The sequence below is a fragment of the Argopecten irradians genome, chromosome 9 (genome assembly GCF_041381155.1).
Source record: "Argopecten irradians isolate NY chromosome 9, Ai_NY, whole genome shotgun sequence".
Classification (NCBI taxonomy): domain Eukaryota; kingdom Metazoa; phylum Mollusca; class Bivalvia; order Pectinida; family Pectinidae; genus Argopecten; species Argopecten irradians.
This window is the reverse complement of record NC_091142.1, coordinates 2,696,055-2,713,187: the sequence shown is the minus strand read 5'-3', so window position 1 is coordinate 2,713,187 and position 17,133 is coordinate 2,696,055. Positions and strand designations below refer to the sequence as shown.

The 17,133-nt window shown below is 36.3% G+C and overlaps 1 protein-coding gene across 1 annotated transcript in view; it reads right to left on the bottom strand.

Annotated features, from left to right (window-relative positions):
* Positions 1-2,686: 2,686 nt before the first annotated feature.
* Positions 2,687-17,133, bottom strand: part of LOC138331091 (TRPL translocation defect protein 14-like) — a 69,211-nt gene continuing 54,764 nt past the window's right edge. The window contains exons 11-13 of the mRNA XM_069278549.1: positions 8,883-8,998; positions 7,384-7,849; positions 2,687-7,185 (exon numbers count right to left, since the gene is read on the bottom strand). Of these exons, the coding sequence (XP_069134650.1) occupies positions 7,657-7,849; positions 8,883-8,998 (309 nt within the window). The 3' untranslated portion in view covers positions 2,687-7,185; positions 7,384-7,656. The remainder of the gene's footprint in view (positions 7,186-7,383; positions 7,850-8,882; positions 8,999-17,133) is intronic.

Sequence of the window (17,133 nt, the reverse complement as noted above, 5' to 3'; positions counted from 1 at the left end):
AGCCTTTTTGACCCTCGTGACCTTGAATGAAGGTCAAGGTCATTTATTTGAACAAACTTGGTAGCCCTTCATCCCAGCATCCTACAGGGCAAATATCAGTACCCTGGGCCTTCTGGTTCTTGAGAAGAAGTTGTTTAAAGATTTTAGCCTATTTGACCCTCGTGACCTTGAATGAAGGTCAATGTCATTTATTTGAACAAATTTGGTAGCCCTTCATCCCAGCATCCTACAGGGCAAATATCAGTACCCTGGGCCTTCTGGTTCTTGAGAAGAAGTTGTTTAAAGATTTTAGCCTATTTGACCCTCGTGACCTTGAATGAAGGTCAATGTAATTTATTTGAACAAACTTGGTAGCCCTTCATTCCAGCATGCCACAGGCCTAATATCAGGTCTCTATGCCTCTTAGTTATTCACAAGAAGTTGTTTAAAGATTTTAGCCTATTTGACCCTCGTGACCTTGAATGAAGGTCAATGTCATTTATTTGAACAAACTTGGTAGCCCTTCATCCCACAGGCCTAATATCAGGTCTCTATGCCTCTTAGTTATTCACAAGAAGTTGTTTAAAGATTTTAGCCTATTTGACCCCTGTGACCTTGAATGAAGGTCAAGGTCATTTATTCGAACAAACTTGGTAGCCCTTCATCCAAGCATGTCACAGTCCCAATATGAGTACCCTGGGCCTTCTGGTTCTTGAGAAGAAGTCGTTTAAAGATTTTAGCCTATTTGACCCTCGTGACCTTGAATGAAGGTCAAGGTCATTTATTTGAACAAACTTGGTAGCCCTTCATCCCAGCATCCTACAGGGCAAATATCAGTACCCTGGGCCTTCTGGTTCTTGAGAAGAAGTTGTTTAAAGATTTTAGCCTTTTTGACCCTCGTGACCTTGAATGAAGGTCAAGGTCATTTATTTGAACAAACTTGGTAGCCCTTCATCCCAGCATCCTACAGGGCAAATATCAGTACCCTGGGCCTTCTGGTTCTTGAGAAGAAGTTGTTTAAAGATTTTAGCCTATTTGACCCTCGTGACCTTGAATGAAGGTCAATGTCATTTATTTGAACAAACTTGGTAGCCCTTCATTCCAGCATGCCACAGGCCTAATATCAGGTCTCTAGGCCTCTTAGTTATTCACAAGAAGTTGTTTAAAGATTTTAGCCTATTTGACCCTCGTGACCTTGAATGAAGGTCAATGTCATTTATTTGAACAAACTTGGTAGCCCTTCATTCCAGCATGCCACAGGCCTAATATCAGGTCTCTAGGCCTCTTAGTTATTCACAAGAAGTTATTTAAAGGATTTTAGCCCATTTGACCAGTGTGACCTTGAATGAAGGTCAAGGTCATTTATTTGAACAAACTTGGTAGCCCTTCATCCCAGCATCCTACAGGGCAAATATCAGTACCCTGGGCCTTCTGGTTCTTGAGAAGAAGTTGTTTAAAGATTTTGGCCTTTTTGACCCCTGTGATCTTGATTGAAGGTCAAGGTCATTCATTTGAACAAACTTGGTAGCCCTTCATCCAAGCATGTCACAGGCCCAATATCAGTACCCTGGGCCTTCTGGTTCTTGAGAAGAAGTTGTTTAAAGATTTTAGCCTATTTGACCCTTGTGACCTTGAATGAAGGTCAAGGTCATTTATTTGAACAATTTTGGTAGCCCTTCATCCCAGCATGCCACAGGCCTAATATCAGGTCTCTAGGCCTCTTAGTTATTCACAAGAAGTTGTTTAAAGGATTTTAGCCTATTTGACCCTCGTGACCTTGAATGAAGGTCAAGGTCATTTATTCGAACAAACTTGGTAGCCCTTCATCCCAGCATCCTACAGGGCAAATATCAGTACCCTGGGCCTTCTGGTTCTTGAGAAGAAGTTGTTTAAAAATTTTAGCCTTTTTGACCCCTGTGACCTTGAATGAAGGTCAAGGTCATTCATTTGAACAAACTTGGTAGCCCTCCATCCCAGCAACCTACACGCCAAATATGAGTACCCTGGGCCTTCTGGTTCTTGAGAAGAAGTCGTTTGAATAAAAAGTTTACGCACGGCGCACGGCGCACGGCGGACGGCGCACGGCGCACGGCGCACGACGACGGACGGTGCATGATGACAATAGGTCATCCTGACCCTTCGGGTCAGATGACCTAAAAACCTGTTGGCCATCTTGTTCACCGATCGGTCCCAAATGCAATATGCAGGTCCTAGGAGAACCTACATATAAAATTTGAGACAGATCACTTTAGTACTTTCTGAGAAATAGCGTTAACAAACTTCAATTATCAAAATTCAAAATGGTGGCCTGTCGGCCATCTTGTTGACCGATCGGTCCCAAAATGTAACATGCATAACTAGGGACCAAAGGGAACCTGCACATGAAATTTGAAACATATCCCTTCAGTATTTTCTGAGAAATAGCGGTAACAAACTTACACTATCAAAATCCAAGATGGCGGCCTGGTGGCCATCTTGTTGACCGATCCGTCCCAAAATGCAATATGCACAACTAGGGCCCTAGGGGAATCTACATGTGAAATTTGAGAGAGATCCCTTCAGTACTTTCTGAGAAATAGCGGTAATGATGGTGGGCTAAAACCCACCATCTAATGATGGTGGGCTAAAAAGAGAGAATTCCTTTGGATGCACTCCTCACAATGGCAGACAGAAGACAATATTATTGATAACAACATCCACAATAATATCTAAGTGATATAATTTATTATCTCTTAATGGTTTACATGTAGACATGGATAATACAGTAAGACAGTTTTCACTAGTAACATCACACACTTTACACATTACTAGTTACATTAAGGATAAACAAAACATCTACATGATTCACATCTTCACGGCTAGTTGCAGCTGCCGAAAAAACCCACCGAATAGCTGCACGTGAACACTTCCTCACTCAGATCACAGCTTACTGTCTTATAATCTCTGTACATATGTATATGTAAATGGTAATCATATATTATTCAAAAGGCCCAGAGGGTGTATATCGCTCACTGGGTATATTATGCCAAAAAAAAGTTCTGAATACAGATTAAGTGTTTATATTCTCAACAGCTTACTTATCCCCCTATTGGGCCCATCCCTTCTGACAGCCAAGAGGGGGTTTGTGTGCAGAGGCAAGATTAATACAAACTGAAATTCACCTGAAATTGAGGTCAATTTTACATGAAGATTTTTTCAGGTCAATTGACGTGAAAAATTCTTCATGTGAAATTCAGGTCAATTTCAGGTCGAGATTTTGACCTGAAATGACTTTTTTGCTCTTTTCAGGTAAATTTTACCCGAAAAATTTCACCTGAAATTGACCTGAAGTTGACCTGAAATTACCTGCAGCCATTTGAACCTAGGATCAGCGTTACTCTCTGTGATATATATGTTTGTATCATTTTGAATCCCTACCCTATAACGATGCTACTAATGCAATATGAGTGCTATCCAATGCTTAGTTCCAGAGAAGCAGTCATTCTTATGCATGTAGCCAAATTGGACCCATTTGGTTCCACCTCCCAGGCCGTGTAAAAATGTACGGAAGGCCACAGTGGCCACCATATATACACATTATTGTAGGATATTCCTGTAGGCATTAATATGGACCGACACGTGTTTGGAATATGTTATTGGATGGATTATTAGTAATATTTATGCATATATTATTTGGTAATTATAGGTTGTAGTGCTTAAATAGCTAATTTGGTTAATTACATTGAGTATAAATGTTTGGTGTGTAGTTGCCACGTATGATTGTTGTGTTTTAATGCTTTCCATGACAGAGTGAAGTGCTTGTGTATACCTGCAACAGGACCAGTTGGAAGTTTGATGGTATGAACAAGCGGGTCAAGGTAAAGATGTTAGCCCATCCTATATATGTTGGTGGAATGATCAGCTCCAGTGATTGGACATTCTGGTATTATTCCAAGATATCATGAAACAGTGTAGCTTGTAGGATTAGCTAGTAGCTGGTTTTAATATATATATATATACTTATCTGCAGGGAAGTGTTCAGAGGAGGGCCCATAAACGGACACCCATTGTATGACACGTGCGAGTGATGTGCGCTGTGTAGAACTGGGCTGCGGTTTAGGAGGTAACGGTCGACGTCGTGTGGAGTCCCTGTGTCGTTGTGCCTTAAATATATGGTGTACCTGTGCAGAGACTATGCTGTAAACTGTATTGAACCTTCATTGCTAGTGAATGAGTGTTCTAGCGAGGGTGAATGGGTGTTAGTGTGAATTTGTATCTAAACATAGTATTAGTAAATGTTTTTTTGTTGAATTTATTAGAGTTCTTATTTTCAATTCCACCAACTGAACTTGTCCACTTGTCCTACGTTACAATGTGTATGCCTTTGTAAAGTCAAATCCGGTCAAAAAAGTGTTTTTAGTACATACTTTAGACACTAGTAAACATAATGGCATTGTTATTTAAAGACAGAAATATGTGCCGAACCCTGTGGACTTACTAAATTGAAATGTACATCGTTTTTAATATTTTGCCAAAATTTACAAACAACACAAGAATCTATGAGCCAACAGTAATACCTAAGGTTAGGATGGATGCGTACACACCTTTTTTACAACTTATTTATGTTCATGTACATCTAAGAAGTGACAGCATACAAAATATCACTAGTTTAAACAGGGTCAAAAGCTTTAAAAGATTATTGCCATTTTGACCTGTGTGACCTTTGATGGAGGTTAAGATCATTCATTTAAACAAACTTGATAGCCCTTCATTCCATCATGTTACAGGTCTAATATCAGGTCTCTAGACCTCTTGGTTTTAGGCATTTTGATCCATGTGATCTCGGATGTTCAAGGTCATTTGTGTGAACAAACTGTGTAGCCCTTTATTCCAGCATGTCAAAGATCCAATATCTGGTCTCTAGTCCTTTTAGTTATTGACAATAAGTCTGTCAAAAGATCTCAGCATTTTTTACCCCTGTGACCTTGAATGAAGGTCAAGGCCATTCCTTTGAACAAAATTTGAACCACTTTGTCACAACAGGTTACAGGTGCAATATTATATCTCTGGGTTTTTGAGTAGAAAGGGATAAGTTGACAAGGAACGCTGTACCGTGCTGTACCATTCTTTCGTGCTATACCATCCTTTCGGCAGCTGAGCTAAAATAAGTGATTTCAAAAGCCTTAGTTACCATGATACACCAACAATAAAAGCTTTAATAGGATTTAAACATAAAAAATACATTTGCATTGATAGACTAAAGCTGTCACCAAACCTTACACAAACTAAACACACATTGAAAACAGAAAATATAAAGAGAAAAATAATGGTATCAGGTCTCTAATTCTTGTGGAGAAGTTAAAAGTGAAAAAGTTACATCAGCCTGACACCAGACACCATGCCATGGCATTAGCAGCTCTTTTTGGACAGGTGAAGTAATAATTGGTATATTTTGGTAAACAGTTTTAGACAGCCTAAAGCGATATATTTTGTTATACAGATTTAGACAGCCTAAAGCGGTATATTTTGGTATACAGTTTTAGACAGCCTAAAGCAGTATATTTTGGTATACAGATTTAGACAGCCTAAAGCGGTATATTTTGTTATATAGATTTAGTCAGCCTAAAGCGGTATATTTTTTATAAGTTTTACCTACAATGGTATATAAAAAAGTTCTTTGTTCTGACTCATGATTGGACAAAAATAAGAAATACTTTGTTGTAGCAAATGTAATATGATTTTATAAATGCCTGCCTTCTCCACCAAGGAACAAACCTGGGACCTCAGGCTTACTAGTCTAATGCTCAACTGATCAAAGAGAAGTTCTCTCTAGCTGAGAGAACCCCCAGGGCAACACATTGACATCATTTTCATGAGGTAATTTATGATATAATTATGTAAATGCATTAAAATCTCAGAGAAAAGGAATAATTACTCAGGATATTAAAATAAAACAGTATCTTTAAAGTGGTAGAATAATTACTCAGGATATTAAAATAAAACAGTATCTTTAAAGTGGTAGAATATTTACTCAGGATATTAAAATAAAACAGTATCTTTAAAGTGGTAGAATATTTACTCAGGATGTTAAAATAAAACAGTATCTTTAAAGTGGTAGAATATTTACTCAGGATATTACCATAAAATAATATCTTTAAAGTGGTAGGACAGGGTTTTTGCCAGCTATTTTGGAAAAATATCACCAAGAAATTTTCTTCACAATTTCTTGAAATAATATCAAAGTGGAGAAATAAAAATTACAAAGAAGGCTTACTTTTTTCTTTCAATGACATTTTAAGATCTTCACCTTCAAGATATTAATTTTACTGATGCCTCAGGTTATCATTTGGGATTTTAAGTCAACTTTACTGCAATTGGGAAAATGCTGACTGAATTTGAGAAAATAAAGTGTTATTTTTCAATTAGGAATGGGTTTTTCTACCAGAGCCTACAAAGGCCTGGCAAAAACCCTGTAGGACATAGGATTTTATTTGATTACTTGACTGAATCTAGATTACATCATACCTTTTAGGATTTTAACCAAAACAAGAACAATAATCAGGCAGAGGGAATGGAATTCTCTAGACAAAACATACTGTTACATTGAGTATTACCAGATAACTGTTGAGCGGGAATGTTACACTCATCTGCACACGACATAGATAGTTATTTACCTTGCTACAACAGAGTGATCTCCCCTGTAACTTACGTCTGTTATTGTATAACAGAGTGATCTCCCCTGTAACTTATGTCTGATATTGTATATATAACAGTGATCTCCCCTGTAACTTATGTGTGTTATTGTTTATACAACAGAATGACCTCCCCTGTAACTTATGTGTGTTATTGTTTATACAACAGAATGACCTCCCCTGTAACTTATGTGTGTTATTGTTTATACAACAGAATGACCTCCCCTGTAACTTATGTGTGTTATTTTATATACAACAGAGTGATCTCCCCTGTAACTTATGTGTGTTATTGTATATACAACAGAGTGATCTCCCCTGTAACTTATGTGTGTTATTGTTTATACAACAGAATGACCTCCCCTGTAACTTATGTGTGTTATTGTATATACAACAGAGTGATCTCCCCTGTAACTTATGTGTGTTATTGTATATACAACAGAGTGATCTCCCCTGTAACTTATGTGTGTTATTGTTTATACAACAGAGTGATCTCCCCTGTAACTTATGTGTGTTATTGTATATACAACAGAGTGATCTCCCCTGTAACTTATGTGTTTATTGTTTTATACAACCTCTATTGTTTTGTTATACAACAGAATGACCTCCCCTGTAACTTATGTGTGTTATTGTTTATACAACAGAGTGATCTCCCCTGTAACTTATGTGTGTTATTGTTTATACAACAGATGTTCCCTGTAACTTATGTGTGTTATTGTTTATACAACAGAATGACCTCCCCTGTAACTTATGTGTGTTATTGTTTATACAACAGATGACCTCCCCTGTAACTTATGTGTTGTTATTGTTTATACAACAGAATGACCTCCCCTGTAACTTATGTGTGTTATTGTTTATACAACAGAATGACCTCCCCTGTAACTTATGTGTGTTATTGTTTATACAACAGAGTGATCTCCCCTGTAACTTATGTGTGTTATTGTATATACAACAGAGTGATCTCCGCTGTAACTGATATTGTACATGTATATATATAACAAAGAATTGGTTAAAGTCCATCGTCACTGGTAACAGAACTAAGATGTTCACGTTTAAATTGGGCAGGATCCTTAAGTGACAAATTAAACATGGAGAACTTTGGATTGTTAGTGACTTCCTTCTCTATCTCCAGAAAATCGGGAAGCTGGAGATCATCGCCGGTTTTTGTTGTGTAGGTCTCCAGGAGTATAAGGCCCTTACACCTGTCAACAAATACATTAATAAACTAGGTGAACAAAAACAAGAGAAGACGAGAGTTATCTTCAGGCGACCACCAAAGCATGATCTATGTCATATGATAATGGATCTTTTATCTGCTTTGTAACCTTTAGTAATTATCAAAATCCAAGATGGCTGCCTATCGGCGATTTGGAAAGCACACCATCTGATTATGGTGGGCTAAAAATCTGACAAGAGGCCCATGGGCTTTAACGGTCACTTGATATTTGATACAAATTAGTTATGTCATTTACTAGCCAACAGATTTTTCCCCACAAATTAGGATCTAATAGGTCTACATGCAAAGTTTCATTAAGCTCGGTTCATATTGACTCAAGCTATCATGTTCACAAGGACCAAAAATAATTATTAGTGCAAAGGGCAAGATCTCCATTAATTAACGTAGAATAACGCTGATTTTCATTTAATTCTATTTCCCCAATCAGGCCCCGCCCCTCCTACCCCTGGAGGGTCAGAGCAAAATTTATACAAACTATCTTAATCTTCCCCCAAGGATGTTTCAGGCCAAATTTGGTGAAATTCCAAGTAGCACTCTATGACTAAAAGTGATTTAAAGGAAAAGTTGATGGACGGTTGACAGACATGCTACTCCCTCCTTGGCAAGTTTGATCAAATTACTTGTTCATTTTACATATAAATGCAAATTTTTAATGAGGGATTGAATGTCATTTTAGGACAAATATATTTTTCAAGGACTTTTCAAGGCCTGTGTCACCATACTATCTCCGACACTCATTAAGAGCATTTATCAATTCAGCAAAAGTATGTATCTTTCGATATGGGACATAACTCTTTTGCATATTTCTGTTTCCTACCGTTCTCTGTGTACAGTCAGTTGGACCAATGTGCCTAACCTGTGACATCATATGAACAAAGGGATCAACTGTCCAGGTGTTTGCCAACTATTGAAGACACAAATATCTTAATGAAAGATATACTTACTTGGGTGGGAAGACGATACATGGTGAAAAAAGGTAATAAGAACAGTATACTTACTCGGGTGGGCAGGAGTCTTCAAACATATCTAAGTGGAAGTACTGATTATTCCACAGGAAACAGCGCCGCTTCTTAAATATGGACGAGTGTCTCTCATCTCTCTGGGCAAACAGGTTCTAAAACAGACAGGGTTAACTTAAACAGGTTCTAAAACAGACAGTCAACTTAAACAGGTTCTTAAACAGACAGGGTCAACTTAAACAGGTTCTAAAACAGACAGGGTCAACTTCAACAGGTTCTTAAACAGACAGTCAACTTCAACAGGTTCTTAAACAGACAGGGTCAACATAAACAGGTTCTTAAACAGACAGGGTCAACTTAAACAGGTTCTAAAACAGACAGGGTCAACTTAAACAGGTTCTTAAACAGACAGTCAACTTCAACAGGTTCTTAAACAGACAGGGTCAACATAAACAGGTTCTTAAACAGACAGGGTCAACTTCAACAGTTTCTTAAACAGACAGGGTCAACATAAACAGTTTCTAAAACAGACATGGTTAACTTAAACAGGTTCTAAAACAGACAGCGTCAACTCAAACAGGTTCTAAAACAGACAGGGTCAACTTAAACAGGATCTAAAAGAGAGAGGGTCAACTTCAACAGTTTCTAAAACAGGCAGGGTCAACTTAAACAGGTTCTTAAACAGGCAGGGTCAACTTAAACAGGTTCTAAAACAGACAGGGTCAACATAAACAGGTTCTAAAACAGACAGGGTCAACATTAACAGGTTCTAAAACAGACAGGGTCAACTTAAACAGGTTCCAAAAACAGACAGGGTCAACTTCAATAGTTTCTAAAACAGACAGGGTCAACTTAAATAGGTTCTAAAACAGACAGGGTCAACTTCAACAGGTTCTAAAACAGACAGGGTCAACATAAACAGGTTCTAAAACAGACAGGGTTAACTTAAACAGGTTCTTAAACAGACAGGGTCAACTTAAACAGGATCTAAAACAGAGAGGGTCAACTTCAACAGTTTCTAAAACAGGCAGGGTCAACTTAAACAGGTTCTAAAACAGGCAGGGTCAACTTAAACAGGTTCTAAAACAGACAGGGTCAACATAAACAGGTTCTAAAACAGACAGGGTCAACATTAACAGGTTCTAAAACAGACAGGGTCAACTTAAACAGGTTCTAAAACAGACAGGGTCAACTTAAACAGGTTCCAAAAACAGACAGGGTCAACTTCAACAGTTTCTAAAACAGACAGGGTCAACTTAAACAGGTTCCTAAACAGACAGGGTCAACTTAAACAGGTTCTAAAACAGACAGGGTCAACTTCAACAGGTTCTTAAACAGACAGACAACTTCAACAGGTTCTTAAACAGACAGGGTCAACTTCAACAGTTTCTTAAACAGACAGGGTCAACATAAACAGTTTCTAAAACAGACATGGTTAACTTAAACAGGTTCTAAAACAGACAGCGTCAACTCAAACAGGTTCTAAAACAGACAGGGTCAACTTAAACAGGATCTAAAACAGAGAGGGTCAACTTCAACAGTTTCTAAAACAGGCAGGGTCAACTTAAACAGGTTCTAAAACAGGCAGGGTCAACTTAAACAGGTTCTAAAACAGACAGGGTCAACATAAACAGGTTCTAAAACAGACAGGGTCAATTTCAACAGTTTCTAAAACAGACAGGATCAACTTAAACAGGTTCTAAAACAGACAGGGTCAACTTAAACAGGTTCTAAAACAGGCAGGGTCAACTTAAACGGGTTCTTAAAACAGACAGGGTCAACATTAACAGGTTCTAAAACAGACAGGGTCAATTTCAACAGTTTCTAAAACAGACAGGATCAACTTAAACAGGTTCTAAAACAGACAGGGTCAACTTAAACAGGTTCTAAAACAGACAGGGTCAACTTAAACAGGTTCTAAAAAGGACAGTCAACTTAAACAGGTTCTAAAACAGACAGGGTCAACATATACAGGTTCTTAAACAGACAGGGTCAACTTAAACAGGTTCTTAAACAGACAGGGTCAACTTAAACAGGTTAAAAAACAGACAGGGTCAACTTAAACAGGTTCTAAAACAGACAGGGTCAACATAAACAGGTTCCAAAACAGACAGGGTCAACATAAACAGGTTCTAAAACAGACAGGGTCAACTTAAACAGGTTCTTCTAAAACAGACAGGGTCAACTTCAACAGTTTCTAAAACAGACAGGGTCAACTTCAACAGTTTCTAAAACAGACAGGGTCAACATAAACAGTTTCTAAAACAGACAGGGTCAACATAAACAGGTTCTAAAACAGACAGGGTCAACTTAAACAGGTTCTAAAACAGACAGGGTCAACATAAACAGGTTCTAAAACAGACAGGGTCAACTTAAACAGGTTCTAAAACAGACAGGGTCAACTTAAACAGGTTCTAAAACAGACAGGGTCAACATAAACAGGTTCTAAAACAGACAGGGTCAACATAAACAGGTTCTAAAACAGACAGGGTCTACTTAAACAGGTTCTAAAACAAACAGGGTCAAATTAAATAGGTTCTAAAACAGACAGGGTCAACTTAAACAGATTCTAAAACAGACAGTCAACATAAACAGGTTCTAAAACAGACAGGGTCAACTTCAACAGTTTCTAAAACAGACAGGGTCAACATAAACAGGTTCTAAAACTTCTAAAACAGACAGGGTCAACTTAAACAGATTCTAAAACAGACAGTCAACATAAACAGGTTCTAAAACAGACAGGGTCAACTTCAACAGTTTCTAAAACAGACAGGGTCAACATAAACAGGTTCTAAAACAGACATGGTTAACTTAAACAGGTTCTAAAACAGACAGGGTCAACATAAACAGGTTCTAAAACAGACAGGGTCAACTTAAACAGGTTCTAAAACAGACAGGGTCAACATTAACAGGTTCTAAAACAGACAGTCAACTCAAACAGGGTCTTAAACAGACAGGGTCAACTTAAACAGGTTCTAAAACAGACAGGGTAAACATTAACAGGTTCTAAAACAGACAGGGTTAACTTCAACAGGTTCTAAAACAGACTGGGTCAACTTCAACAGGTTCTAAAACAGACAGTCAACTTAAACAGATTCTAAAACAAACAGTCAACTTAAATAGGTTCTAAAACAGACAGGGTCAACTTCAACAGGTTCTAACACAGACAGTTAACATAAACAGGTTCTAAAACAGACAGAGTTAACTTAAACAGGATCTAAAACAGACAGGATCAACTTAAACAGGTTCTAAAACAGACAGGGTCAACTTGAACAGGTTCTAAAACAGACAGTCCACTTAAACAGGTTCTAAAACAGACAGGGTCAATATTAACAGGTTCTAAAACAGACAGGATCAACTTAAACAGTTTCTAAAACAGACAGGGTCAATATAAACAGTTTCTAAAACAGGATCAACATAAACAGATTCAAAAACAGACAGGGTTAATTTCAACAGGTTCTAAAACAGACAGAGTCAACTTCAACAGGTTCTAAAACAGACAGGGTCAACTTAAACAGGTTTAAAACAAACCCCTTTCCCCTAAGGATGTTTCTAGCCAAATTTCCTTTAAATCCATGCAGAACTCTAAGACTAGTAGCAATTTAAAGGATTTACCTCTATTTCCCATATTGGGCCCTGCCACTCCTGCCTCTGGGGAGTCAGAGCCAAAATTTTTAACAAGAGACCCATGGGCCTTAACGGTCACCTGAGTTCCTATACATCTAATGAAACAAAGACATATACCCACTATAGTCAGTGATTTTATAAATTTGACTTTTTAATCTATGAAAAGTACTTGGTTTCATCAAATCTGTGAATTCGGAAGAAAGATTTTTGAAATGTTATCCATTTTGACCCCTTTTGGCCCCGGCCCTTTGGCCCCTGAGGGTCGGCCAGGACCAATTTGAATATGACATTAAAATGCTATCTCAGGCTAATAATTCTAACCCAGATTGACTAATTTCCTATTACAACTAAGCAAATAATGTTCATAAATGCGTTTTTCCTATACAAACTATAGTAAATTTGACCCCCTCCCCAGGGGAAAATCTGAGATCCAAGGGCCATGAAATTCACAGTTGTTGTAATGGGCATTAAGACCTTCCAATCTATGAAGAGTTTTTGATTCTACCAGTTCCAGAATTTCAGAAGAAGGTTTTTGAAATTTTAGCCTATTTGACCCCTTTTGGCCCTGTCTCTAAGGCCCCTGGGGGTCAGTCATGGAAAATTTGTTAATAGGATTCAAAGGCCATCTCATCGGGATATTTCTGACAACATTGACTAATTTCCTAATATAAATGACTTAATAATGCTAAATCAAAGTACTGAAAGTACTAAATGGCTCGGTCTCAATGATTGGAGAATATATTTCTAATGTCAACACTTTTTTTGGACAATAAGAAATAAATTTTGCTAGTGTTCCTTCCAGTTTGGACTTTTGAGGATTCCTTGGACACCAAGGTGTTAAATAAGAAACACATACTAAACTCTTGGGAGCCCATTCTAATATTTCCTACAATGTTATATGCCAAATGATTTTATAGCATCTTTAACCTTTTCCTTGTTATTCTCATCAAGTTCCTGTGGATAAAGTATCAGTTAACAAGTATTGTTTTGCAGCAGAGACATACAAGAGGCATATTTTTCTATGCCAAAATGTCTTAAATATAGAATATGTCAGTCCTCTAGCAGACTTATCAATATAGTCATACCATTTCTGAATGAATTGGTCAATTGGTCTACTTTTAACAATTTTTGTAATTATTCTTTTGTAAAACAGCAAGTTGATTGATATATCCAAACATGATTTAAACTAGCTCTGGATAAAATATCTTAAACATCTTACAGCCATTTAAAAAACGTCTGGTCTATTTTCATGTAAAGTATACATTATGCCAAAACGTAATCATTCTACATTTTATTCCAATGTCAATTGGGTATCTTGTTAGCTCGCAATAGACCATGAATTATTTAATACACTTTCTTAACTTGAGGAAATAACAAATGATTTTTTTCTACAATATTTGTATTTTCAAATCCCCATACTTCTGATGAGTATAATAAAACTGGCATTACAAGTGACTAAATATTTTCAGTTTAAAATCAACAGGAAGAGATACATTCCTTTGTTTTTTAAAAATAGTAGACACTGATTTAGTTGTTTATTCAGCAGTTTTTCCTTTTCTTTAAAAACGCTACCATTAATGTTAAAAAATATACCTAGATATGTATACCCTAGCCTTCTTATCAAAAAAATTCTATATCCCATAACATAAACTGGTGTTGTTGGGCCAATTTACGTTTTGAGAATATTGAGAAATATCTTTTATCTTTCTGATATTAGGTTATAATTTCCATGTAATACAATATTGTTCAAATCCGTTTAACATTTGTTGTAGAACAGTGTCATCGGCATATAAAATGATCAAAAGTTTTGGACACATTTCAATATTATCTGTAAATAATTTGTCAATAGTTGTCAGACAATTAACATTCTTTTTCCGCCAGATTCCAAGGTAGATTGAAAATAGGAAAGGAGATATAAATAAGGTACCATACTGTGCATGTATATGTTCAATGTAAATTAACAATGTAAGCTGATCTTGCAGAATTGCCTTACAGCGTTATAATAAATGCAGTTGTCTCATTGCATTGGATATACTTGATTTAAGGGCAGTTCATGTGGTGACCGAAAAAGGTAAAATCACCACTTTCATAGTGATCAGAGAAGATTGATAGTCAAGGAGGGAAAACATAAGACAACCTGTGTTATGCAAATTAATATTTAATTTATTTTGAATAAATTGTGCCGAAGATGATGATTAGTGTATTATTAACCATAATCTAAATATGTTTTCTAAAAATATTAACAACTAATGTCATATTGTGCTATAAATTTAATGTTTTATTTATTCTTTTTATTTCAAGCATGTACATGTCAAACAAATACCAAGTATATGGTTAAATCATATTAAAGTAAAATTCACAAATCACAACACTAATGTGTATTGTATATATGGAATGAAGATGATGATGGTAATTATTTGGATCAAAAATGTTTACAACATTAAATGTATTATATATATGGAATTTGAATATGATGATAGTAATTATTTTCAGATCAAAAACCATTACAGTATTAAGCTACCACAGTTGAAAATTATTTCTTTCATTTTGTTCACACAATTTTTCTCCTGGACTGGTTCCAATTGAAATGATACTTGCATGTAGACATTCTGTAAAACATAAGGAAACAATAAATGTATTAACATGGTAATTACTGATAAGGCTAATATCATATAATTAAACATTATTTTTTATAAATAACAATATCAGTTTAGAGTAAATATTATTGAAATTTATTTCCTGTTCAACATTCTGAAACAAAATGGTAAACACATGATCACTAAAAGACAAATTGTGACAATTTATAATACTTGTTTGGTAAATGTTACTTGATGCGAGACTGAATGGACGTTGTAAATGACAACACACATTGCAAAGACAAATATATGGAAGATGTTCTTGAAGTAAGACTTAAGGAATCAGCAGAGAAAACGGAGACAAATACAGAACTGAAACAAAGCGATTTTGTGGCATCCTGTTAATCCAAATAAAAATTAAACGAATTATTATCAAAACATTTTCTTTCTATGTCTCGACATTTTGGAGAATTCACAAAACACTCCCAATCTACTTGATGCCATAATATAGGTATTGATATTAGAATCATTGATGATTATGCTGCAATGATATACATATAATACAGTTGTTTCTGATATAAGCTGTATGTCGTATATAAAATGCCCTAAAAGTTTTATGTCGCGAAAAAAATGCCCCTTTTTTGCCCAGCGCCCTGCCCTTTTCAAATCCTAGCTGGAACACTGTGTTGTTCTTTAGTCCTCCTGTTCTTTAGAGTTTTGTCCTTCATAAATTGATTGTAATACAGCAGTTGTCATATAATGTATCTGATAATGTGCACAAAGAAGTATAAGTATACGCATATGCATGTGTCCATGGGCACGGTGATAAGCTTATTTTGCCGAGTAAAAATTCAAAGAACTAGTATTGTTCATACCCAAAGATGTAATCGCACTAAAAACAGTGATCGTGTAGCTATAGGCTTTTGTGTGATTGCATTTGTAAGACTGTGCCAGGTGGTAGAGATTAGTTCCGCTCGAGTGATCACACCATGCAAGTGAGAATCGGGAGTATGTTTATGTAAGTTTTAATTGCTAATTGCTGATAAAATATAACTCAGGATAATTGCTAAACATTTAACAGTTTTCTTCACGTTTGTTGTAGATTGAAACAGCTTTTTAAGTGCCGTTCTACGGTAGAATTATGAAAAAGAAATTGGCATTTTCATCGATCTACAAATGTAGTAGTCCAAAATAATCTCATTTCGAACATTTTATGTATGATTTTTTGTCATTCGGACCATGCTGAATATGTTATATATATTATCAGAACATCAAGTTCCTGTAGGCCTACATGTGATGAAAGAGGCTAACATGTTAATTATATTATCAAAACGTCAAGCTCCTGTAGGCCTACATGTGATGAAAGAGGCTAACATGTTAATTATATTATCAGAACGTCAGGCTCCTGTAGGCCTACATGTGATGAAAGAGGCTAACATGTTAATTATATTATCAGAACGTCAAGCTCCTGTAGGCCTACATGTGATGAAAGAGGCTAAAATGTTTTTAGTGACAACCTCTAAACGTGCTTTAATATGTAAATGTGTATCTGATAATGTATACATGTGCTTATAAAATTATCGATAATTATGGATGTGGTAAATATTCATACCTTATTAACTGCCGCCCGTAAGTTGGAAGATTACGCCACCTTGGACATTTAGAAAATGTTCATCGTCTGTCATGCGCTATTTGATCAGTTGACAAATTTATCCTAAATTTTCTTAGAGCTGTCTTTCTTCCATTGTGGATTTACACGTACATGTGGCATAACACAGCCGTGATAAACAAATCTCCATTTCGTCCTGAAATTTATTTGCCCCCGATCTAATATGATTCAAAATACAAAAATCATTATTGTAACAATTTTGATGTTTGAGGTGAAACATTGATTTCATTTTTTCCGTTGCGGGATAATTGTCACTAGTAGGGACTAAACGCGTGGGGCGAAGCGAAGCATTTTCGGGACGAAACGTCTTCATGCATTGTAAACAACATTTTCGGGACGAAAAGTCTAGAAACATTGTAAACAATTCAAGTGAAAATTTTCCAACCTAAGATCATTTTGATAGTGTATATGGTAAGGA